Consider the following 25,340-nt stretch of genomic DNA (forward strand, 5'->3'; position numbering starts at 1 on the left):
CTCCTGTCCTGGCACTGGCACCACAGTTCCTGTGCCTGGTGGAGCTGAATTAATGATCCAAGGGGCTCAGTTTGGGAACGGGCAGCAGGGGGATGCTATCCAAATTCATAATTCACAGCCACGTCCTTCTAAGTGGGGATTTTTTCCATACTAGCAAAAAAAATGAAGTCTCACAAGGAAAACACAGCCCCGCTGTGCCAGCGAGGTCCAGCCCAGGCTCGCCAGCCTCCGGGATGAGGCCATGCAGCATTCCCAGCACTCAGCTGTTGAGAGGTCCCTGGGGTGGGGAGAGGAGTGCAGCAACTCTGAGCATTTGTTACCTAGGAGAGCCTGTTGTTCCCTCTTACCTCTTTTTTTATTTTTCCTTCTTCTGATTTTATTACTTATTAAGAGGCTAAAACCTGGAGATAAGGGAAGGAAAAAAAAAAAAAAGAAGCAGCAGCAGCAGCCACTCTTCTAAACCTGCTGCACAGCACGAAAATACTTTTTTAGCCGTAGAGGACTGCAAGAAGTGACGGAAGCTCTCTGCAGGCGTTTCACCCACCCTGCAGCCCCGGCTGAGCGCTCCCCGTGGGGCAGCTCGGTGCTCAGTGACTCCCTGCTCAGGAAACCCTCCCTGAAAGGCCATGTGCATTTTTTGCTTGCTCAGTTTCAGCCCATTACTCAGTTTCATCTTCCCAGACTGCCCGAAACAATCCTTCTTTTTTTTTTTTTTTTTTTTTTTTGTCCTGCTGTTTACACCTCTTAAATTTATGGTCTCACTTATTCAAAGTTTGAAGTGTACGGAGCTCTTTTTCAGTGCTTGTTGTTGAATACATTGCTACCGGTTTCAGGCTCTTTCCGCTGAAGTGGTCAGGAATTCGCCATGCCACAGGCTGTAAGGGGTACTAGTGGTGGGGAGCAAAATCCGTGAGTGCCGGACTGTCACCAACAGCCCACCAAGAGCACATGGTGCTCATCCAGGGAAGGCCAAAATCGTGTTTGTTCTCCCAGCTGTCCTCTCACTTGGGAAACCGCCCCAGTGTCACTCTGGAGAGGGAGCTGCTGGTCACTGGGGCTGTGGAGGTTGCACCCTGGGCTTGCCTCCTCTGGTGGGAGGGTGGTGGGTGAGGTGACCCCCAACGCAGCTGTGCACAACCTCACTGTGATCATTAATGCTCCTAAATCCCCCCCAAAGCCTCTTCCACCCCCTCAGGCCTCTGCTCTGCAGGTGCTGGTGCAGCACTGAGGGATGGCAGCAGGCCCCATGGCACCCAGAGCCACTGAGCTCTGCGGTCACAAGGGAGCAGCTCATGGGTTACAAAGGACCAGCACCAGACCAAACACCACCAACACAAGCTCAACACACCATGGAGAGCCACTTTGAGGCGGCTTCCTTATGATCTGGGCATTATCAGAAGAAGACAACCATCCCTCCCATGCTAGCAACACCTGAGCGCCCGTACAGCTGCCACCGGGCATTTTCACTTCAATACGTGGAGCTTGCTACCATCAGCGTCCTGTGCTTAAACTTGGAACACGATGCCTATGGGAGAGCAAGACAGATTTCAAGCCCCAGATCAGCACGTTAACCTCAGCACCTTCCTTCCAAAACATCTCATTTGCTGCTCACTTTTGGTCTTGCTGGAGCTCCTCTTTCCCCTCCAGATTTTCTGTTCTCCCGTTCTTTTCCTCCCGCTGCAGTTATTGCTACATATTATTCCCCACGTGTATTCCCTTGTATTTTTCCAAGCTGAATCTCATTTTATTGTTTCCTGCTCATATTTCTTGCTTCTCTGTAGGTCCCTTTGTATTATTTCTCTGTCCTCAGCGGGGCTTGCAACATTTTCCTGCCCAGGATCACGTGCAAATTGACTGAACGACTCACCTCAGCCCCTGCCAGCTGTTCTCCCTTTCTTTGTGCAAGCTGAAATGCCAGCTAACCCAGGTCAGTGGTGCTGCACCACCTGCCCACACCTCGGCAAGAGGAGCTGGGAGCAATGGGGTGATGCCCGCCACAGCTGGACCACATGGCACCAGATATCAGCATGGGCTTCACCCATGGAAAGAGTTCCCAACGGGTACCTGCAGCTCACCACGGATGTGTTTTCCTTTTCCTGTTTGAGTCTTCAGTAGTACATGAGGAAAACCATAAGAAAACTTACATTGAACTTTGAAGACAAGAATCTTGCCTGCTACTGCAGGCTCTTTTCACTCAGTAGGCTTATACTAGCAGAAGTATAATTCAAGCAGCCAAGAAAGAGTGGAAATAGCTTCCTTTCTCCTGAACATGATAATCCTTCACTTTCAGATAAGCAAACCCTTATTTGCTGTTATCAGCCCTTCAGAAAACCTCTGGCAAAATCGAGGCAAACAATGATACAGTGAGCTGAAAAATGTGGATTAATTCAAAAAAAATGAATTAGTTGCTTTCCATCAAGCTTTCCTCATGTTTAATGCCAAGGCACATCAGGGCACAGCCCAAACTAGTTTGTCTGTAGGTTAACTTGAAGACTAGAAAAAAGCAGGAAGGCGCCACTTTGGATTTAATCCATTAAGCCAGGGCAAGGTAAAATCAAGTCAGAGCTGTAACAACAGAACAATAAAATGAAACAACTCATCTCCCTCCTAAGACATTGGGTAACTTCAGCCACTCACGAGGGCAGGCTGGCAAAGTGTTCAATACTGCCAAGCCCAGAGCTACCTTTAGGAAGGCCTGAACCTTGACAGAGATCGATGGAGCTGTGTGCGGCCTCACCAGGGACGAGCCTGACCCTGCACAGGATGTCCCTCCTCTGAGATGAGGATACCGTCGTGTTGTGCAGTCTCTGCTATGATTTATTACCCTAAAGGTAAATATTGGTTCAGGCAGCTGTTAGTTCCCTCGGTATTTGTTTCTGAGAGCGAGAGGGAATCCTCCTGCCTTCACACACCAGACATTTTGCATGTTATTGTGAACGTCCCATTGTGGGGAAAAAAGTGATTCTCAGCTCACATCAGCACAAACCAAAAGCAGGGGCTGCAGACCTGGTGTACCACCAGAATCAGGCTCTTGGTTTAGGAGGTGCACTGCCACCCTCCGTACTTACAGGGAAATATGAACAGTTGCTATCAAACAGGGCTTAATTTAGGTAATGTATACAATACAGCTGTGTTGTTCAAGCTCAGATACAAGGCTCCACATTCAAATGAACTGACCATAAGAAAGCAGTATTTTATTTTATTTTATTTTTGCTGGCAATGTGCAAAAAGGCAGGAGGGAGCTGGACCAGCACTGTTACAAGTCCAGTGCATTACCCAACCCAACCCAACCCAACCCAGCCCAGCCCAGCCCAACCCAACCCAATCCAACCCAACCCAACATTCCCTTTCTTCCAGTCTCCTTTCTCCCCAGGGACTGTGTTCTGCTTACCAGGAGGTACCCCCAGCTCCATGGCATCTGTCAAGGCCAACACACCAGTTTTATTGCCTGTGACAATGGCACTGAGTGTTTGTCATCAGGCTGGGCCATCAAACACAAGACGTGACCGCTGAGGCTCCCACGCACTTCACTGCAGGCTTTAGGTCTCCTGAAAGCTTTCAGCTTTATGCCTTTGTCACGGAGGGACCCTGCCACCACAGCAGGGCCTCGCCAGCACGGCTCACCTCCCCGCCCCCGCTCTGCCCTACAGCCCCCCTCTGCACCAGCACGAAGAAACCGCGCTGGCTTTTGGCGACGTTTCCAAGCCTCATTTCTCTGAGGACCCATATTTCTGCTGAGGAGGAAGCCCATGGCTCTTCCCAAGCTTCTCAGGACCTGCTGCTGGGAGAGCTGTGGCTCAGGGCCGCGGCCGGGCTGAGGGAAGGGCAGAGCCTGGCGGCCAGGCGGTGCTGGAGCAGCGCTCACACAAAGGGATCGTATTTCTGAAATCTTCTTGCTTAACATTCCTCGAACCGGCCCTTTCTCAGTTACACTTTCATTTTTTAATGCTCCCATTTCAGACTCGAGCATTAATCTGAGGGTTTAGAGTCTTTGATTCTGTTTCGGCCCAGTATGAGGCACCGAGGACCGCCGGCAGCGGCCTCAGCAGCTGCTCCCGCACGGCTCCGGCCGCGGGACGTGAGCGCCAGGCGCCTTCACAGCCTCGCCTGTCAGACCATTAGAGGCAGAGTCTCAGAGGTGATTATTCAACTAATATATCTAATAAGGGGTTTAAGAAGCCATTCATTACATTTAACAATTCGGAGAATTATTTCACGTTTAGCGCACTGTAGGAAGAGGCGACAGCGCGGGGAGCCCTCAGTGGAGCATCACGTTCTTCCCACAGCCGACTGAATGAAGCTTGCTCAAGTTTATCATCAATTTTACTTTGGCGTAATTGATTGCCCAGATGTGTGAGCAGCCCTGCACTCAGCGAGGCTCCCGCTGCTGCAGGCTCACAGGCTGGAGCGCTGCTGCAGGGGGATACACGAGGACTTGGTCGCGGGCTTTTCATCTCTTTGCAAAGGGAAAGCAGGTACCAGGCCTGGCTTCGGGGGCAAGAGCGTTTTGAAGTGTGCTCAAGCAGTGACTTGTAAAGGGAAGAGGGGAAGTTTGGCTTACAACCCCTCTTTGTTTCCCAATTTGAAAAAAAATAAATAAAAAATCCAGAAGTAATTTGTTGTTTTAAACGAGTCTCTCCAGGCTCTTTAAAATGGTTCTGTCGGCAGTGTGACAATCCATAAGGAAAAAAACATTCATCGAGTTACAGCACCCCAAAGAGGGAAAGTTTTAGCCAGACTGCATATAAATATTCATTTTGTTCCCGGTAAAACCTATTTTAACACCAATACCTGATAATATCTGGACAAAAAAAAAGATCTCTTTGTTACAGCTCGTGCACTTTTATTTTCTGCGGGGATCTTACAATGCATTCCCTGAGGTCACCACGGACATGGAGAGGCTGATCTATAGTGCAGGGCCATAATTTGGGCATCCCTCCTGGCTTGGTGCATGGGGTGGATTATGCTCAGGAAGGAGGCTGCGGTGCCGCGGGCTGGCTCTGCCCTGGGGTCTCAGAGCCCGGCTGCTGAGGCTCTCCCAGGCTCAGCACGGGGGGCGAGGTGCTCACAGCTCGCTGTGCAAACATATTTGTTCAGCGGCAGGAACATGTTGTGTCGGAGAGGATCACAGCGCATCCCCCGGAGCCGATGGGCACAGAGCTCCCGGGGACAGGAGAGCCTTTGTGCGGCGCTGCACGCTCTCGGTCTTGCTCGAGGCAAGCGAGGGGCACTGCTCCGAGAGAGGCAATGCGAGTGAGCTTGGCAGCGTCGGCCCGGCACCACCGGCAGAGCTGGATGTGGAATTCTTGATCAGGCAGGAACAGGAAAAAATCCTCCCCCTGCTCTCGGGATGCTGTGCAGGACACCTCTCGTGTTGCTGCACCATCACTCGGCGTGATGCACAATCAGACCATTCCCTCCCAAACCACAGGTGTGTGCCCACTGAACGCAAAATCCCTCTTGTGAATTCCGCTGGGAGCGAAGGAGAGCGTAGCACTTTGTTTTTCCCTGCTGTGCCTGTGTCACTTAGACAAGGTAAAAGATCTCCAAGGCTCATTTTAGCGAAGCTTTGGTGATGTTGCATGCATCAGTTGTAGGAGAGATGTCTGCCCACTAAGTTTACAGGAAAAGATGGGTTTCCCCTGTGAGACACTATTAAAACATCAGGCACATGCTGTGAGCCTGCCGGTGCCATTCTTCCTCGGACACCAGTCTTGTGTTTGGGGCCTGAATCCAGCCTCATGGCAAGGAACCCGAGTCTTGTCCTTGGCACAACAGAAGCATCCCCTTAAAAACACACCCAGAAGGTAATGAAAAAAAAAAAATAAAAAAATCACCCCCACACCAGCTTTGCAGGCAAAATCTCAAGTACATTTATCACTGAACTCACTGCAAAACTTGGGGGGGGGGGGGGCGGGGAGGGGGGGAATAAAACAAACAAGCCTTGCTCCGCTGAGTTGCTTTAATAAAAGGTTTATTGGAAATATTTCTGTGCAGACATACGACAGTCAACACTGCTGTTCAAAGCTACAAATTTGCTAAGTTTTCTGAGCCCTCTAAAAAATACGAGTAAATGACCTTCATTTGTATTCAGTCCGGGAGGGAAATAAACCCCGCTGTAACGCTGCAGCACGGAAACTACCGGAGGACGTTAATAGGACGTGAAAATGGTAACACTTCTGCAGGAAAAAACCCACACACCACGGCTCTCGCTGCTCTGCTGGGAGCCAATTAAACATTCCCCCACAGCACTGCTCCGCTCTGCATACCCAGATTAAAACCTCCCCATCTGTAACAATATTTAAGCAATCCGAGCACAGATATGACAGGTGAGCGGGCACGGGGCCTGGCGCACTGATGAAACGAGACGCCGCCGAAGAGCCCGCCACTCAAAACAGCCGAATATTTGACCTCCCAGAAACACGGGCCACGTTTTGGGGGCAGGAGGAGGGGTTTTTGTGTCGAACGGCTCCTCCAGGACACACAGGCACACGTGGTCCCCAGAGGGCTCGGCTGCCCACAGCATCTGGAGCCCTGTTTGTAAGAGCCGAGAACCAACGTGGGGCAACTTTCCAGCCCCAAGAGGACAGCGAACACTTGCACGCGCCTCCTGAATGAAAACATCAGCCAGGAGGGAAAGTCAGGCAGACACGCCGCCTGTTACACTCCACGTTTTCGAAGAAACCCTGCAGATACTTTGAAGCAGATTAATTTATGCTGAGACAACATCTGGAACATCTTCTCAGGAAGCCACCCAGCAAGGTGGTGGGAATGTGAAATAATCACGGCTTTCTGTTCATGTTGGCTCTGTCTCCCCTGGCTCCACCACGCCGTAATTACAAGGGTGCTGACCTCACGGCTACGCGCAGTGACAGCCTGGCAAGAAATTTGGCTTTTCGTCATCGTTAGGTTTCTGCATGACTGCCCAGAGCTGGGGGCTCGCCCGCACGGAGCGTGCCCTTTACCCAGTTTGGTTTCCCTTCAGTATTTGTGTTTTGGCTGTGCCCGTAAGAGCTGCCCACAGGACAGCCCCGAGCTTTGCCCAGGGCAGGGCGCAGGGGCTGGGGCCTGGAGGAGGTGCTGGGCTGCAGCACAGGCACAGATGAGTCCAAGACTCTGTCCTGGAAGGTCAGAAAAGCTTTTGGGCAGCCTGTGTGGAGACTGCACAACATGCATGGTCGGTGCCATGTCTCAGAAGCAAACTGCCAGGCGGATCCATCGGGCACGGTGCAGGCACAGCCAAATTCCCCTCCAAGACACTGTAGCTGGAAATACCCATCATGATATTTCACATCATCTCTGAGTATCGTGAGGCTCAGCAAGAGACACAGAGCTCACCCTGCAAACCGACTGGAGTTTAAGGTATTGATAGTGTGCAATGATCCAAAACCGGGGTAAAACACCCTCAGTGCCTTAAAACGAGGTAAAAACCTGACACATCCGAAGTGCCTCTTGGAGGTGAACGCCTGCTCAAGGGCTGCTCCGCTTCAGACCTGAGCTGCGAGGCGCAGCAGCAGAGGCACAGCTGCTGGAGTATTTAACGCTGCCACGGAGTCGTCATTTATAAAACCACAGCAGAATGGGAACTGGGCATCGCGGCACCGATGGCTGCAGGCGATGCAAAACCACAGACGAGGTGCATTAGCCGAAATGGACACAAGAAGCCCGCGGGAGGGGACCAGGTGCCTCTCCCAAAGCCCTGGGGTTGCCCACAGAGGGCCAAGTTTCTCTGACCACGTAGCAGTCCCCACGTTTCACTCCTTCTGGTCCATCTGAGCTTTCTCCTCTTTATTTATGAGTGTATTTACGATCATCTCCCAGCACACACTTGAGCGCACGCTGCAAAAACAACATGCTCTGAGTACCAGGAGCCTTCCTGCAGCGCCTGCTGCTCGCTGCTGGCCTGTGCACCTCTGGCAGGCAGCAGAAGCGCGTGGTCCAGCAAAGTGCAGCTTCGTGAGGCTTGTCTGGTATCTTAATTTACAGCCCCTACAGCTCATGCTAACACCGCACACAATTCTAGGTGCATTAGCAGCTTGCTTTGACTCAGATCCTGTTATTGGTTATTCGCCATTTCTCCCTGACGAGCTGTTATTGAACTCCAGCTCCCTGCAGCAGGACCCGAAGCCCTGTCGAGGAACAACAAAGGCCAACAGGTTCCTCAGCAGGGCTCGGCTCTGCCTGCTCAGCACCTCCGACTTGGTACTGGGCGGCTGCTGAAGGAAGAGCAGCCTCTAGGAAAATAATGGGTATGGTGCTACAAAACCGAGCAACCAGACCCAGGTTTCATTTGGAAAATCACCACTTCTTCCTGAATACTGAAAGGAAAACAAAGCAGCAAACCCATAAAAGCCTCACCGCTGCGGTCAGTGCAGGGAGCTGCCAAAGAAACTTGCTCGTGATCAGCCCCAGGGAGTTAAATCCGGACAGGCAGGCAGAAAGCTCCCACTCCTGCTGCTCCCAGACCCTGTCTAGTTGATAATGCTTCCTAAAGTGCTTTCAGAGGTCGCTGTTACATGAAGTTGTGTTAATGACCAAGGCTTTCTGTTGGTGCTCTTCTCTTGCTGCAATGACACCAGGACACACCTCAGTGCTGCTCACAAGGGCCAGCCACTCCGACAGGGAGGCTGAAGCAAATTACGATGGATTAATTCCCGTAATGACTCCACTGAACAAGAAGAATGCCGGGTCCTGACCCGGGTGGGCTCCATGGGATGCAGTCAGACAGGGATCCAGGCCATACAGCGGGGACACAGCCTGCCCCCAGCCCCATGCCCACATTGCAGAGCCGTGAGACGAACCCCACGTGCGATTTCCATTGAGCTGACACCCAGCGCACGGAGCTCGGCCTCAGCCAGCATTCAGCCGAGGGAGGGGTTGTGTTTGGGACACTCGCTGACCTCAATTTACAGAGAGGTCAAAACGATGCAGCCCGTGGCCTGCACCAATAAAATAAATCAGGCCAGGTGACAGCCGCTCCTCCCCAGCACCTCTCATTATGCTCTGTAAAACTTTTGTGGCACTAAGTTAAGCACAGAAGAGACTCCAGGCTCCTTTCTGTTCCCCGCTCAATACATTTATTTGCCCTTCTTCATTATTCAGAGGTTTTAAAAGTTTTTTTTTCTTTTTCTTTTTCCTCCAGTATCCTCATGAAAAGCCTCCAAATTGTTTACATGCCAATGTTTAGTGTGTGGCTTAGAGCACAAAGACTGAGCTGATCGCACTTTGTCTCAGTGGGAAGTTAATTTTACTTGTGGTGTTACAAAAGGAAGAGGCAGTTAGCAGTTTCGAGGACACCATGCATGTCCTAAATAGATTTTGTTCCCCAATAAAAGAGGCTGTTTAAGAGGTTAGATCAGGATTAAGATTTAAAAGCTGCTGGGATCAGGTTTAGCCTCCCCGTATTTATTCTCTCCCCAAGTATCCCTGCCTTTAAACAAAAGTCACCTCCCAGAAAATCACACACACACACACACACACACACACGGCCCTTGACATTCACGCCTATGGCAAAATTATTTGTGATTTTCCTTTATTGCACAATTGTCTCAGCAGCAGCACAGAAAGAAGGTGATGACTTTTCCCTCCGTGCCATCAGCCTCACCCAAGAGCCATCCTGCCTGCCTGGAGATTTCTTTTTCACGTGGACGGGGACCCTGGGTGGCTCTGGGGACTGAACTGCCACACGCGAGTGCTGGCATTTACCTACACCCCTTCAGGGGGATGAAGCCAGTGGGCCAGGCTGGTTTGGGTTTGTTTTTGGTTTTCCCTCTCTCCTTGCTAAGCATAAATACTCACATTCAAATTGATTTCGGATATATTTAAATCAACAAAAGTTCTGGGTGATGGGCAATAGGGCAAAACACAGTGCCAACTTTTTAAACGCACAGATGTAGTCCATACATTAACCATGAAACCTGGCTAAAACACAGCACTATTTACTTTATGCTATTCAGAAACGTGGCTTGGCAACTAAAATTAATAGAACTTGTCTGGAGGACAGCGTAAGCTTTCTAAGGGCTCTTTCAGCCTTAACTTATGCCCCTGTTTTCTCTTTTTTTTTCCATAATTCCAATATATGCAGCAGCACGCTTGCCCCGCTCCCAGCGAGTGGGTGAAGCCAGCATTCCTTCCAGGGCTCCGAAGTGGAAGCATCAGAAGCCTGTCGATGGATCTGATCTGGAAAAGAGACTGCTCAGGCAGAACAAACAAACAGCACGTCTCCTCCTCACAAGGACCAGCTCTGTGTGTGCAGGCACGTGTGTGTGTGTGTGAACCTCTCCTGACTTCCCCCTGCCAGCCCGTCATACCCTGTCCAAGAGGATTGCCTCTTTGGGATGCACGTGTGCTCTTCTTCCAAACGATGTGAAAAGCTTCTACCTCTCTGTTCTGGTTTGTCCCATTGTTACGATGGGAATGGGATAACAAGAAGGAAATCCCAGGCTAAATCCAAATACAACCTGCAGAGTTACCTACTGGAGCTCATGTTGTGCAGAATGCTGTACGCTCAATGCAGCTGCGCTGGCGAGCCCTCCAACCTGCACATCCTGGCTTTGGGGGTAAGCTATTAATCGGTTTTCAGAAAGCTAAGATAGAGCCCTAATAAGTCTTGTAAGAGGGCGGGAAGTATTCTGTGTAATTCGTTGCTATTGTCTTATTCTGTCATGAGAAGGCAAATACGCACTTTTAGCTACTGATTGTGTTTCCATTGCAATAAATAAAATTTACGCCAAATTGTCTGTTAAAATTTTAAATGAAAATCTCGTAATCAGTGAATGTTACAGGGAATAATGTCTACATGCAGCCATGTGCTCCTGGTCTGGGTGTAACCCAACAGGAAGCCTCAGCACCCCGTTCCAATTAAGCAAAGGCTGATTTCTCATGGAACATAAATTTTCTGCTTTTCTCCCAGAACAACCTTCTGCTGATGCTTTAAATAGTGGTAAAACATTGGTTTTAATTTCACACCTCACAGAGCACAGTCAAATGCTTCGTAACAACATAAACAGAACTTTAGGCAGAGCTTCGCAACTGAATTTGAACGATGATTCCCCCCCACAATAAATATTCAAGGTTTGCAGGGCAAATACAGAAACTGGTTGGCTAAGGCCACAGAAATGAGTTCTCTGGTGTTTTGGCTGCTGTTGCCAGCCCTAGTCGAGAATGCATTAAGAGTGGATGCATCGACCCAAATCCCATCACGCCCACCGCCCACCAGGTGAGGAGCCATTTATTCTATTTCTGTTCTCCTTTTGGTGGTATCGTAGGATCGAACAACCTCCGACTGGGAGACAACGCCGTGTTCTTCCTGGGAAAATGCATACCCATCTGAAAAAAGCAAAGGAAGAGGAAAATAAATCACTGGAGTTCAGCTCAAAGGCACAGCCTGTTTTTACAAACACCTCTGGGCACCCCTGGTTACACAACAGGCCACAACGATCTTCATTTCCATGCTGCACTTCTGTCATTGACGGCGGCACCCACAGGGCACTGGAAGGACAGCTGCCAGCTCTGCCTTCCCAGGCACATTAGGATACGTGGTTGACTTTTCCCTCTGAACTAACCCAATAAATTTCAGATAGATTTTGGGTAACAGGTTAACTCCCGCAGTGGCAGAGCTTTAAGGACTTAACACACAGATTTGCATTTTTGGCTGACTCTGTTTGCTTGGCCTGAAGGAACATGGAAACGTTTATGCTACAACTGTCTCTGAGTTACATCTTAGCTCCATTCAGGATTTTTTTTATACACGCTTCTAGGTGCCATCCAACAAGTCACACCAAGAAACCCTCGATTCTCTTGGCCAGTAATCTACATCTTGAATAGGGTAAACTTCAACATACGCTGGAGGTCTCTGCTTTGCACAAGGGCATCCTGTTAGCTAGCACAGTCCTGTGGTCTCCCTAGAAATTACTCAGATGAAAAGAGCAACGAGTCTGACTTCTTTCAAAGTACTGTGGACAAGGTAAATGACATTTCGGACCTCATCTGCAAAACACTGCATTACAAAACAACCACGACAGCTAATGGGCTGAGATGGTGAAACACCACGCAATACTTAAACCAGACATGAGCCTGCAGACAAATTCTGAACAGGGAACGAGAGCAAAGTATAACAGTCCCTGTGACATCAAGGAAAAGCATTTTTCATTGAAAATGGGTAATCGGAATGGAAGAGAAGGGGAGATTTGAATAGCTTCAAAATACAGAGAAAAGGGAAAATCACAGGCTATGCAAAACCTGGTAAGGCTTTGTAGTAGGGACGAGCTAGTGGGTGTGAATTCTGCTTAGGAGAACCCAAGAACGACACCACGGCTCAGGGGTGGGGGCCTTGCCATCTCCCCCAGGCAGCCCTGGGAGTGGGAGCTGGTGAAATCTGCAGTCCTGCCCCAGCACTTTTGCTTTCCCAGGATAAGTGGAAGAGGGTTATCCCTGGAAAAGCCAGGGCCTTTGCTGTCCGTTTGAGCTCACAGGACAGACCGTGCACCCCCTTAGCAGAAGGGCACGCTAGCAGTTAGCTGACGTGACCCGCAAGCACAGCAAGAAACCTTCACCTCCAGCCGGGGGGGATTCCAGCAGAAACACAGCACCCAGAGCTAACTGCGGCCACATTCCCCTCCTGGAGCGACTGCAGCCCTGTCAGAGCTTTGATCCGATCGCAAGACTGATTGCAGCACTTTGTTTTGTTTTCCACGAGCAATTCCCTGCCAATACACATAGGGCTGCAGAGGTACAGGTTGGGTCTTCTTGCCTCTAGCTGAAGGTTCACGAAATGTATTCAGAAAATGCAAACACTTCTGGAAAAAAGTAGGCGCATGCTGGATAACTGCAAGGGAAATATTTACAAAACAGGCTTTCATTGAAAAAAGGGTGGGGTTCACACCTAAAGCAGTACCTCCAGTGGGCTTGTTCCACTCGAGGGGCCAGCACGCTGCTAGCTTTTGGGCAAAATTCTCCATGGAAAGTCAATCTCATAGTCTTTCACCAAATTAAGCCCTAAAAGACTGACAGCCGTGCCCCATAACCTGCTCTGCATCACAGTGGCTTTGCTGTACGTAGGTCATTCAGCACAAAACACCTTAGCCTGAATTTTTTTGCTGCATTAGATGACCAATGGTTAAGAACAGCAGTGGCATGCGTACACTCTCACGTCCTCGATCCACTCCGACATACCAGCAGGGAGAGTTTTGGGCACACATCATGGGAAAGGCTGCGACCCCCAGACTTGCACGTCGCCTCCATTCAGTCAAAGCTCGACACTTGGCAGCGTGCTGGAAGCTTTTAGTGTTGATCTCCAGGCAGGAAGATGATTTCATATTATGCTTTTTGATTTGTATTACAATTACGCTGGAGCTTCGGGCTGCTCAGGCAGCTCCCGTGCCTCGCAGGATCAGGACACGCTGGGACCGCTCAGCTCCCAGCCAGGCTCCCTGAGCAGCTTCTCCATTTCCACTGTTTTCAGACCCCATCCCAAAACAATGCAAGTTTCCATCTGCCAGTTACCAGGGAACTTTTTTCAGAAGCCTGAACTTTTCCCCCAACTCGGGTTTTAAAACCACACCTAGGAGCCTGCCCGGGGAACAAGGCCCTCATTGTTCCAGCCCGAGCAAGGAGCACGCTTCTTGGGGGCTTTGTGGGCACGACCCGCTCCCGGCCCTCGCAGAAGGAAGCAGCTTTGTACTCGGAGCCTTTCTGTTAGTGGGGAAAAGGAGCACTCACAGATATCTGTCAGTGGGGCTCACTCGTTCAGAGGAGATTCCCGTTCTCATCAGATCTAAGGTTTCACTGGTACCAGATATTATCGGGCAACCTGCTGAATTTTAAAAGCATCCTTTTTATTTTATTTAAGCTTTGATATTCTATTAGCAGATCAGAATCTGGTGTCCATCAGGTTTCTGATTGAACAGGATCCATTTCTGTTCCCTGCAATGCCTGTTCTGATCTGTGCAATGCTGGGTTACAGAAGCTGCCTCCCCGTGTACGCCCTGAGCACGCTGTGCCATCCCAACAGCTCGCTGCCAAGATCAAAAGATCCCAAAATCTCTCTGACAAAGTGAAAATCAACGTCAGGGAATTACCTGGCCAGCCAAATTCCTTCTCTGGCCCAACACTGGACTCTGCACTGTTTTTAAGGAGACTTAACGATGCCGCAGTTCACATCGACCAATTAAGCAGTAAATGCTAGCTCAGCTTTGCCTTCTCAGGGAACCCTCTCCCACTTATCCTGGGAAAGTGAGAGCTGCTTTAAATCTTGAATGCTCTGAGTAATGCTTACAGAAATCATTCATTTCCCTGCTGATAAACTATGCCCATGTTTTCGGAAGGACCCAAGAGGGATTCCTAACAAATGGTCCCATCTCTGTCCTCCCAGACGCTAATTTATGGGTGTTTCCTCGTAGCAAACACAGCTCGATGCCACGGCATTGATTCTAAGCTAATTATTCCAATTTATTTTTCAATCAATTTTAAAAGGTTGCAACTCCACTTGATATTCACCAAATACGTGGCTGTCTTGTAAAAAAAATACAGAACGTGTATTTCAAACACATGCAAGGTAAGAGGAAACGGAGTTTAAAAAGCATCTCAAGCTGCTACACTGTTGTTTTTCAAATCAAAATGCACCGGGAGAAAAGAGAGAGGAAGAAGGTGTCTGCTGGTGGAGAATAAATGGTGGGATTAGAGCCCTCAGCATGAACACATTATTATTATTTATTATTTGCCAGCCCCCATACTGCGAAACGAAGCTCAGCTGTCAGGTGCTTTCTCTCCATTGATTAATAAGGTGCAAACCATACGCTCTGCGTTCGGGCTTACCCTGTGCAATCACCGTGCTCTGTCAAGGGAAGGGGGATTTGCTTTGCTAGCCTAGGGAATCTGGGCCAAGCCCAGCAATCCTCGTCCAGGCACAGCTCTCGGCACTTCAGGGGGAGCTCTGCCAGAGCAGAGAGCGGGATTCAGCTCTGGTTTTAAGAGCGTGTGGAGACGCAGGATGACTGAACACTGCTGGTTGTTCTGAATTACAGGAGTGAAACCGCGCTGCAGGGATTGTATCAGGCATCCCTTAGGGCCAGCCAGGGAGCAAGTGGGAGAGCATCACCCTTCCTGTCCTGCTGCGAGGCTCTGGGGACACAGGTGACAGAGGCCAGTCATGTAAGGAGGTCAAGGGCTCAAGGACAGCCTCAGGTTTGTACTGGCTGTGGCTGGGATGGAGTTAACCTTCCCTGCAGCATCCCAAGATGTGCTGTGCTCTGCACTTGTAGCTAGACCAGCCCTGATATCCCACCAGTGTTGTGTCTGTCGCCCAGCAGAGCTGGCACAGCACCAAGACTCCCTGCAAGGCCCCAGAGCCCCAGGCTGGGGGTGGGAGAGAGGTGGGGAGGGGACACGGCCAGGGCAGGTGGCCTAAAGCAACCAGGGGGATATTGCACACCGTGTGGTGTCACACTCAGCCACAGAAGCTGGGAAAGGGGAAGGAGAAGGGGAGCTTTTACTGTGAAAACGTCTGTCCTCCCAAATCACCACCGTGTGTGTTGAGGCCCTGCTTCCCCAGACATGGCCAAGCATCGCTCATGGATGGGAAGCAGAAAATTAAGTTTTTTTTTTTTCCTTTTTGCTTCCTCATGGCCTTTGCTTGCTTTTTTTTGCTTGCTCTTTAAATGAATTATCCCTATCTCAGCCCTTGAGACTTTTCCTTTCCATCATACCTTCTTCTTCCCCTTTTCTTTTGAGGAGGGGAGTGAGAGAGCGGTTGTGGTGGCGTTCAGCTGTCAGGGTAAAACCACCCCAGGTATTCACAGATATTGCCTAAAGGAGATGCTACTTTCACAAAGTCAGAACAAAAAAAGGAAACATTAACTTGGATGGAGATTTGGAAAAGGTTTGCCTGGAGAAGAAGTCATTGCCATCACCACCACCACCAAGACTCCACTGCCAAGGTCTGGCCTCAGCACGTGGGCTGGACAACCATACACAATTCTTCCACTGAAAGCATCTTGACAATGCCATAAAGTCTCGTGTTGTGCTAACGCTTTTGGGTAGGGGATGGCTCCAACAGCAAGCCATGAGGCACACCGAGTGAGCTTCTATCCTCCGACACAGGGCTGCGCAGGCTTACCCCCACATTTTTCCCCTCGGACCCTGTAAACCACTAGAAGTAGCTCTGAAACTCCTTGTGATGTTTTTCTAGCACCTAACTAATCTCTACGTGATTGGAAATGAAGTTTTATAGGTGTCGCTTCCTCACCAAAATCCTGGAAACTGTTGTCGTCAACAGCAAAATGAAGTGAATCTCAAGCTAGTGCTGCATCTTTACAATCTGTGCTAGGAATTTTAACCTCATTTTTCTTCCTCACTGGGACCAAGGCAGTTGATTTGCTTAAGCCTTTGTCAGCTCTATCTAAACAAACCATTTTCATGTTTTATATGCAAGTGTCAGATTCTGAGTTGAAGTCACACAAGCAGTTCTTGGAAGAAGTGGCCTTCGCAGGCTGGGAACTTGGAGCCTGGTAATAACACACGAATGATTCAAGACTTCAAACAGAGTGCGTGTAGTGTGATTTAAGATATTGGCCCAGCAAGTCAAGGCAACTGCCCTATTCATCAATCCTTTGGCTTTGAAGATTTCTAGCATTTAGTAAACACTTTTACAATTTAGGGCTGTGAAAACAGCACACATGTTCCCTGAATTTCACATGGCCTTGCACATGCAGCAGCTATGCAACATTTGAAAATAGCATTTGACAAGAGATGACAGAAGCTTTAAAGAATCATGGATACACCATAAAAAGAGTCTTTCAAACCTAGCAGTTTCACAATCAGAATTTACATTCATGAGAAAAGCAGACGGCTGACGGTAACCCGTCCCGACTCATTTAGCACTTAATCATTTGCATTTAATAGGGAAGCTGGTTATCGAAATTAGGGCTTATTTTGATATCCCGTTTTTCTTTCCCAATAGCTATTCACTTACCTACAACCCGATGATGTGTTCTACCAAACTAAAAGCAGATATCAAGCCTGAGCTGTCACTACTGGTGCATCTCCTTTTTGCACTGTGCTAAGTCTCTACAGCAGACTTCCTCGACAGCAACTTACTTGTGTGTTTTACTGACTTGCTCTGCCAATCATCTCCTGTGGAATTTCCTCAAGGAACGTGCTTGTGTGCCCACAGCAGAGCTGCAGTCAACATCCCTGGCTCCTTGACACAAAGGATTAAAACCTGGAAGAAGCAGACGGTTCACAGGGCTGCTCTGCTCATCCATCACCTTTGCCAAGAGCAATGGGATTGATTACTAAAGACCCTATATCCCTCTGACAGTAACAGCCTTACAGCTGCTCTACAAAGGACAAAGACGAGCAGATCCGTCACTGTCCCACCCACTCTGGACTAATTCCCCATAGAAAAGAGGAACACCTCAGGCATCTGAGTTCTCAAATCCCAGCCCTGCTTCCATGACCGAACCACAACATTTCTGCCACAGAAAAGGACACAGCCAACAAGTGAGTGTGGACTCCAATTAGCTTCCTGGGATTCCTAAACAGTCAAAGGTGTAACTCATTGCAACAGTGATACAAAACCCAAATCCTGCGTGCCTGCCCCTTGCCCTGCGAGCAGCAGTGCTGCATGCTGGGGCTATTTCTTTAGTCAGCTGAGCAAAAAAAACCTCAGGTCTAGCAGGTAAAGGCCTGTCTTGTTCCTCCAGGATGATGAATAAATGGATGACCTCAACGTGCAATTTATTCCAAATAGCAGCAGTGAAAAGGTGTGAGGTTGCCTCTCTCCTCCCAAAGGATGACAAAGAGGGAGAGGAGCGAGGCAGCTCTGCATGCCATGGCTTTCCTCATCAGAAACATACACAGCTCCCAAGTGGCATCCCCGAAATATCCCTGTATTCTCAGCTAACCACAGCTAATGAGACTGGATTCATAAAGCAGCCATTTCTATGTAGGCAAGGCTCTATCACAACATTTATTTTATCCTGCAGAGTTTTTGGTTTTACAGCATTCTTGAGACCATCAGGATTTTACATGTCGAGAATCTGCATATTGGGATTTTGTCATTTGGGCCTGCTGATTGGATCCCAGGGAATTACCCGCATTTGAGCTCTGCTTGCCTAGGGCCAAATACACTAATTCCACTTCCAAATGCATGTCTCTTGGTTGGCAGCTCAGCCTCTGCACTAGATTATCTCTACCTACAATTTAATTAAAAAGTAATCACCCTTTGCTTCACTCATCTGGGACTGACTGCTGTGAAACACACACGCATACGCCAACCATTACTTACGTGAGACACTTTGCTGGACAGAATGAGCACGGAAAAGGCTCGGAGGAGTTTTCCTGCCGAGCCTTTTTAACAAATGATCACGTTCGTTCACACTGAGGGAGAGAAAAAATAAATACATCAGTGAGTAACCAGGTAATTTCAGGATAAAAGTCAAGTATATTCACAGTACTTGGCAGCTTCGACTTTGTCAGTATTTGAGATGGTTGCAGCATGATATATTTTTTGTAATTGCACACTACCAAGAGTACTCTCCAATAATGGAAACGCCTCCTTCCTAAGGCCACTTTTTAGAGTTTTTGTTTAGTTCGTCCATCCCTAATATCACGACCATGGTGATTTCTGAATGCGTGATGTTGGTGAAATGTTACAAGCCATATCAAATTGCTGACACACCAAGCAATATGGAACATTTAAAAGGAGGTCTCTGAGTATTATGTACACAAACCAAAGCACCCACAAATTGTCTTAGAGAGAAAAAACAATGAACTGGGGCTTAACACATGGTAAAAGGCTTCTATCACACCAACAAAACGTCCCCACACAAACAAAGGCGGCACCATTGTTAATTTTGACTTCTGAAGAATGTTTTCATTTCCATTTTCACCTCCAACACTGGAAAGAAAACCTTCTATCCAGTTTTTGGTTAAAAGCCCCCTTTGGTTTACACAGTTCATGTTAAAGGCCTGAATTTACCAAAAGTAAAAACATAAACTTTGGGTGAAAAATAGAATAAGCCTTTCAATCAGTTGAAAGAGAAAACTGACTGGATTTAACACACACATACAAGTCATTAGAGCTACCGTCCACTCTGTTTTTTACAAAAACTACTCATTTCAAGAACTTTAAGGCCAAAATAGATGGACAAGAGCTAAGGTTCTGACCTTTCAAAGCACATAACTACCTATGCAAGTGGCATAAAGTGCAATAGGGTTTTAAATAGTGCAGGTATCCAAACCTTTTTGAACTGGGGCCTCCAGTGACTGTCGTACATCAGATTACTAAGAAATGCATATTAGTCTATTTTAGTTCACAGTTTGAGGGACTGGGATGTTTTTTTCCCCCTGTCTCACACCTATTCCGAACACTGAGATGGACATAGTACACGGAAAGGATCTGCCTGCTAGTGCAGCCCCTGGCAGTGCCTCTATCCCATTCACACCACATTTACACTGCCCGCTTCCATTTCCAGAGTCTGCTTGTTCTTCTCATGCCTTCATTCACAACTAATTCCACTGGTTACGTGGCTCATGTAGATACACATCTGAAAGGTGTACGTTGGTTTCTTTTTTGGGTTAGATTACAAGTTCACATATATTTGGTATACGAAATGGAAATCCCAACAAGCACAGCTGCTGCTGCCAACAAGCTCACAACAGCTTTCCACAAACAGCTCCCTTTCATTGAAGCAATTTGCTGACTTCAAACAAGAAAGTAAGCAAAGAGTCTCCGAGACGTCTACAATGTGTAACCCAGCCACACAGGCTTATATGCCACTTAATATTCCATTAGGTTAATATCCAGACTTGCAGTACCATGCTCAGTGTGTAACTAGATGCCCATGAAAGAAAGGGAGGAATCCTCCAAGCCTCCCCCACCCCACTCTTTTTTTTTTTTTTTTTTTTGCTGTGGTCTCTAAGCCCAGCCACCCAGGTTAGGAAATTGTACATCCTACGGACCCTTCCTTGAAAATCTTTAAAAGCTGTCAGTATTTTCAGACACTTGGTCTCTCCTCCTTCCCTTGCCATAGTAGGATCACACCTACAACAGATACACCAGGCTGCTTTCCCTGTCTGAAGTCAGTAGTATTTCCTAGGTGGTGTTTTCCTTCAATAGAAGTTGATGACAGATTTGGAAACAAAACTACAGATACCTACTGAAAGCATCAAAAAAATTTTAAGAGCTCTTGGATTCTACGCTCTGCATGCACTCAAAGAAGAAAGGATTATAAGTTTCCACTAAAAACAGGGTTACATTGTGGAAGCTTCTGAAGATCTTGGAAGATCCAACTTAAAAAAGAAAAAGACTGTCAGAGTAAAAGAAAATCAAGCATATAAAGAAAAATCCAGTTGCTCTAAGCAGGCAGAATAGAAAGTGTACTACAGAGGACAGGGTCCATCAGGTAGGCACAAAGTGAGACATGAGGTTTCTCTAAACGTAGGCTTACAGGGCTGACCACCTCCAGAATCCAGTTACTGGTGCATGTACTAACCAGCAGTGCTCTGCTGAGCAACCTCCTGCTGACTGCAGAGGACTGCTGGTAGGTTGGAAGTGCACAGACGAAAGGTAGTGAAACAATCAAAATTGGCCTGTGAATGACACAAGTGGCATACTTGCCCATCTTCTGCAGGTAAAGGAGAACTCATAGGCTGGGTCCACCCATCTTAGCAGGAGAAACAGAGGCTACTTAAAACTGGGATCTTGCACTGATCAAAAATGGTAGCTCTAAGGGACAAATAAATAACATCTGCCACAAAATTCGGACACTGAGAATTGAGTTAACCAAGCCAACAAAAGGCATGATGGATAAATTTTTCTCAGCCCACCTACAGCACCAGCTGAAGCACCAGATGTTATCTGCTACAGCCCGTTCATGGTTAGCTCCTTGGGCTTCTACATACAACGTGGGGAGAAACACGTGCTGTCAGGGGACCTCTGAACATGAGTGACACGGTACAGCTCTAAGGAAGCCAAAGCCAGACTATCTTTGATATTGCTAATTACAAACAGCAATTTCAAAAACTCCAGTCACATCTGTTTTTCCCATTTGGGAAATTATATTGGATCTCATCTATGCAGAGGAAGAAAATCTCGAGGCAGAATTAGAGCATTTGTGGCTTAAGTGCAAGCGGTGATTAAACACGCTGCAAGTCAAGACCAGTCAAGCAATATCAAATGAGCTCTTAATACAAAGTAGTAAATGCAACACAGCTCTTCAGAAGCGGGTAAGTATTTGATTTATTAACCGATATTAGATCTCCCAATGCAAACCCTGAAAGGAAAAAAAAATAAAGTGAAGTTAAGTGGATTACTTAACCACACCAAAGTGTTTGCACTGATACCAGTCGAGTCCCTGCTTTCAGAAGAGGTTTTCTTCTTCTGCCATCAGGTTAACAAAAAATTAAGACTTCTCAGTCATCCCCCACTATGGTGCAAAACTAGTGACGACCTCAGAATCCCACAAAGGCACAAGATTAGTCCTTGCCCACAAAAATATTGCTTGTAAATCAATTCTGAGCACGAGCTGTGACTCTAAGTGTTAAATCTGCTCTCCAGTCACTGCGAGCCAGTGCCTAAGTCCTCCCGCCAGGGTCTAAGGGTGTCACCTTCAGACGCATCACAGCAAAAGAATAAAAGTTAACAGGATCACGTGCCGAATATTGGATGTAGTTGTGTTTATACTCAAGACCTAAAAATGGTGTCAGAGGGAAAGAAATCACAAACCCAGACATCCTGATGGGAGCCAGTGACCTGGAAAGTGACAGTGAAATATGCTGAAGTTGGCTGGCTGGTGACCTCGGAAGGGGTCTGGGACATCTATCTGTAATTACACAAAGGACATAGCACATGGACAAAACGCTTGGTACTAGAAAAAATAAACAGGAGTTCAGAACAAAAACTAGGAAAAATGGCCCAATTCTAAGGGTTACTATTAAAAATGATTAAAGAAGTAATTATTCAGGTAATCTAAAACCAGACAGTTATCATTAATAAAGAATACCTGGTGCAAGGAATATCTTTCAATGGCTTCCTCAGAGGGCCAAGATGACTTGAGCCCACAAATTCATTAAGTGGATAACAAATTAAAAGGTGAACTAAAAGCGCCATGTTAATTCAAAACAAACAGCATTTTCCATTCCATGAATAAAATAACTCTTCCATTTTGATATCTGAGTTGCTCTGAGGTGTCAACAGGGACTTTCATTTTATTTCTGTGTGTTCTCTTCCCGCTCCTCACAAAAGCTTAAATCCAGGCAACAAACATCTGGCTTTGCACATTCAAATGAGGAGCATCAAAACAAACAGAATAATTCAAAGCTGACCACAAGGTCCCGCTGGCTCATTTGCTCAAGTAATTAAAAAAAGATGAGCTTCACCACCAATTAACCTACTGAGCACTAATTAGTGTTAATGAGGATTTGCCATACTTGGTAGAGCTTGACCCAGAATGTCCTCCCCGGTTCACTAATTGGCTGGTGGCAAAAGCAGGACGCACAAAGAAGGGAAGGTTAAAGTGGATGCAGGTGTCTCTTAAAACTGGATCTTCCCTGAGAAAACATACGCAGAGCTTAGCTTAAAAATAAATAAACAAATAAAAAGTCAAGCCCTCCTCTTCTCTCACATGAACCAAACGCTTATGAAATGAGTTGTGGTTCTGTGATTCTGAGTTTGCATTTTTGCTATGATGGACTAGTGGAGATATATGGCACAGGCACGCCAAATGGGCAAAGATGCTTAGCTGCTGCTGTTTTTAACTTGCTGCCCTTCTGGATCATTCAGAATTCGGTCAGATACATCTGAAATGACCTGGTTTTGTTTCCTGCCTTTCCACTTTCTTGAAGGCAGACTTGAGGTATTACTGAAGCCTAGCTAGGGCTACTAAAAACTACACAAAACACAGAAATGCTTATAACCCAGCTGCTGTCCCTCCACCTTAACAGCACCCAATGAACCAGAGCAGAGGCACGGCTGTTCAGTTCAGCACACCCAGTGTTAGCTTCATGGGTAAGCCCACAAGACCAGAAAGGACGTGGAAGTTTTCCCCATCATTTCCATAGCTATAAATCCCCTTGCCCTGCTGCCTGCAGGTGCTGTACCACCTTTTCTTCTGTCCTATGCTCCTGCCCTGGCATTAGCAGCAGATAAATCTTTGTACAGCTTGGTTGAAACCAGAAAACCCTGCAAAGCTCAGGCTGAAATTCTGCCCTTAATTCCACAGCGTTCCTCCTACCCATATGCACCTTCAAATGGCACAGAAGACAAACCCTTATTTAGCAGCTTTCTTCCCCACTATCACATTCTGTTAAGCATCTTGTCGTCCAAGCAGCCCTAGCTGTTTGCATTCACCTCCTGGTGCAGGTGACGTCCTGGAACTTGCTGTCATTGCACTACAACAGCAGGGAGGAAGGGGAGAAGAAAAAAAAAAAAAAGCAACACATCCAGTGTGGCTGAACAAGTAAAAAGATCAGAAGTTTCTGTCCCTGACATCTTTAACTGGGGATTTCATTTTGAGGGGTGAAAAGGATGCTGCTCTCTCCCTTCTCAGAATTTAGAAATAAAACATAGTAATTAATTTCTTCCATACGTTCCGTACAGTAATTTACACGAGTTTGCTGTTTCTCTGTTGACACGCTTCTGTCTCTGAAAGCTGCATCACCGTAAAATATGAAGAGGAAGAAAAAAGGTCTGACGCAACCAGACTCCTCCAGCTTTGATCAATCAATCACCGAGCCATTTACAAGCAGATTGTTGATTTTCATTTCAATCTCTTGCTTCTCAAACTCCATTAAGGTTCTCCTAGAGGTTAATTAGAGGTTCAGGCGTGATGAATTTTACATCAGGATGACCTGGCACGGGGGGGGGGGGGGCCACAGACCCCTCCCCAGCTGCTAGAACATAGCAATTATTGCTGAGGATGCATTCACTTCTCACCAGTCCCTCACCTTTAGTGCTCCATAACACTGCTGAAGCAGTGTCAGTCACGGCTCTAATGGACAAAGAGCAATGTGAGCCAGGCAGAGGCTGTGCCTGGAGCTGTTAAACTGGAGTTATGCAGTGGGCAGAGAGATGACAACGAGCACAGACTTGGGAGAATGGAAAAAACAACTTGCTTACAGACCAGGAGCTCAAAATCGAGCAAGCGTGCAAGTATTCTCAAACATGAGTCACACCGAGCTGAGGATTTGGCAAAACTCTGTACACTCACATACCCAGAACAACCCCAAGGCTTTGGAAGAAAGGGCTGTGCACGTGGAAGTAGCATCCTGAGCAAAAAGGCCTCCAAAGCCCAGAGGATGGAGGTGTCACAAAAAGAAATCGCCCTCCAACAGAGTAGTCAAAGGAGCAACTGAAGTCTTCTGCTGGTTTCTCTGCCCTGATCCACAAAGGGGAGATGTTATTTTTGGTTATCTGTCATTGGATTGCAGGAATGTTTTACTATGAGGTCAATCAGGGTAGGAGGTCTTTTTAATTTACAAGGCAAACAGGCATTCCTGATAATGAAGCTGCAGTGTAATCAAAGGAAATCTCCGGAGCATTTCACCAGGAAGTGTCTGAGATTTATAAGTGGCAAAACAAAAATCAGCATTTTCTTTGCTGAGCCAGTGTCCGCACACACTGCTTTATCACTCAGGATGCAGTTGAAATAAGGAGACATCCAAATCCAAGCCCCTTCTGCCTTCTGTAAATACTTGGTGAGCCATCAACCAAAACCAGGCCGTGACTAGAAAACCAAAGGGTCTCCAAGACCAAGCACAGGGAAGCGCGGACTGTACCACTTGCAGGCCCAGAGGTGCCAGAAGTTACCTATCACAGGAGACTCCTGCACCAACACAGCCAGGCTCTAGGGAGTGCCGAGTCCTGGCTAAGGGTTCAGCAAGAGCTGACTGCCCAGGGAAGCTGCAGGCATTGCGTCCTGCCATGGGGTAACACCTCCAGGTGGTGTTACCTCAGCAGCTCTCCTCAGCTGCTTCCCAAGTACATGTCTGCCACAGGTGAGAACTCTCTTTCTTGAGACAGAAGGTGACTTTTTAAGGAGCTTGCCTTCTTTACGAGTTATTTTTGACATTATCCAGCCAAGCATTTAAGCATCAGATGTGTCTGGATGCACAGCTTCTCAAGGCCAACTCAGAGCAGCCAAGCAGTGGTGACTTCCCCAGGTCTGCAACGCGTGGCACTGAGCTCTGCTCACAGCCACTGCAAGCTGTCCATCCTGCCTGGGTGTGAGGAGGTTAAATAGTGTCAGACAGCTTCAGTGGAAGCTCCAAAGACATCCTTTCATCCGTTCATATGTCCTGTGGAGCCATGATCAGTTGAGATGATCCAGCTGAGGAGCTGT

The 25,340-nt window shown here is 47.7% G+C and overlaps 1 protein-coding gene across 8 annotated transcripts in view; it reads right to left on the reverse strand.

Moving 5' to 3' along the window:
* Positions 1–10,937: 10,937 nt before the first annotated feature.
* The window catches only part of ATP8A2 (ATPase phospholipid transporting 8A2), a 309,878-nt gene continuing 295,475 nt past the window's right edge, over positions 10,938–25,340 (reverse strand). For all 8 annotated transcript variants that reach the window (XM_068671922.1, XM_068671930.1, XM_068671958.1 and 5 more), the window contains 2 exons: positions 18,287–18,378; positions 10,938–11,328 (listed from right to left, as the gene is read on the reverse strand). In XM_068671922.1, coding sequence (XP_068528023.1) covers positions 11,231–11,328; positions 18,287–18,378 — 190 coding nt within the window. In that variant the 3' untranslated portion in view covers positions 10,938–11,230. The remainder of the gene's footprint in view (positions 11,329–18,286; positions 18,379–25,340) is intronic.

Source organism: Anas acuta, chromosome 1 (genome assembly GCF_963932015.1).
Source record: "Anas acuta chromosome 1, bAnaAcu1.1, whole genome shotgun sequence".
NCBI lineage: Eukaryota > Metazoa > Chordata > Aves > Anseriformes > Anatidae > Anas > Anas acuta.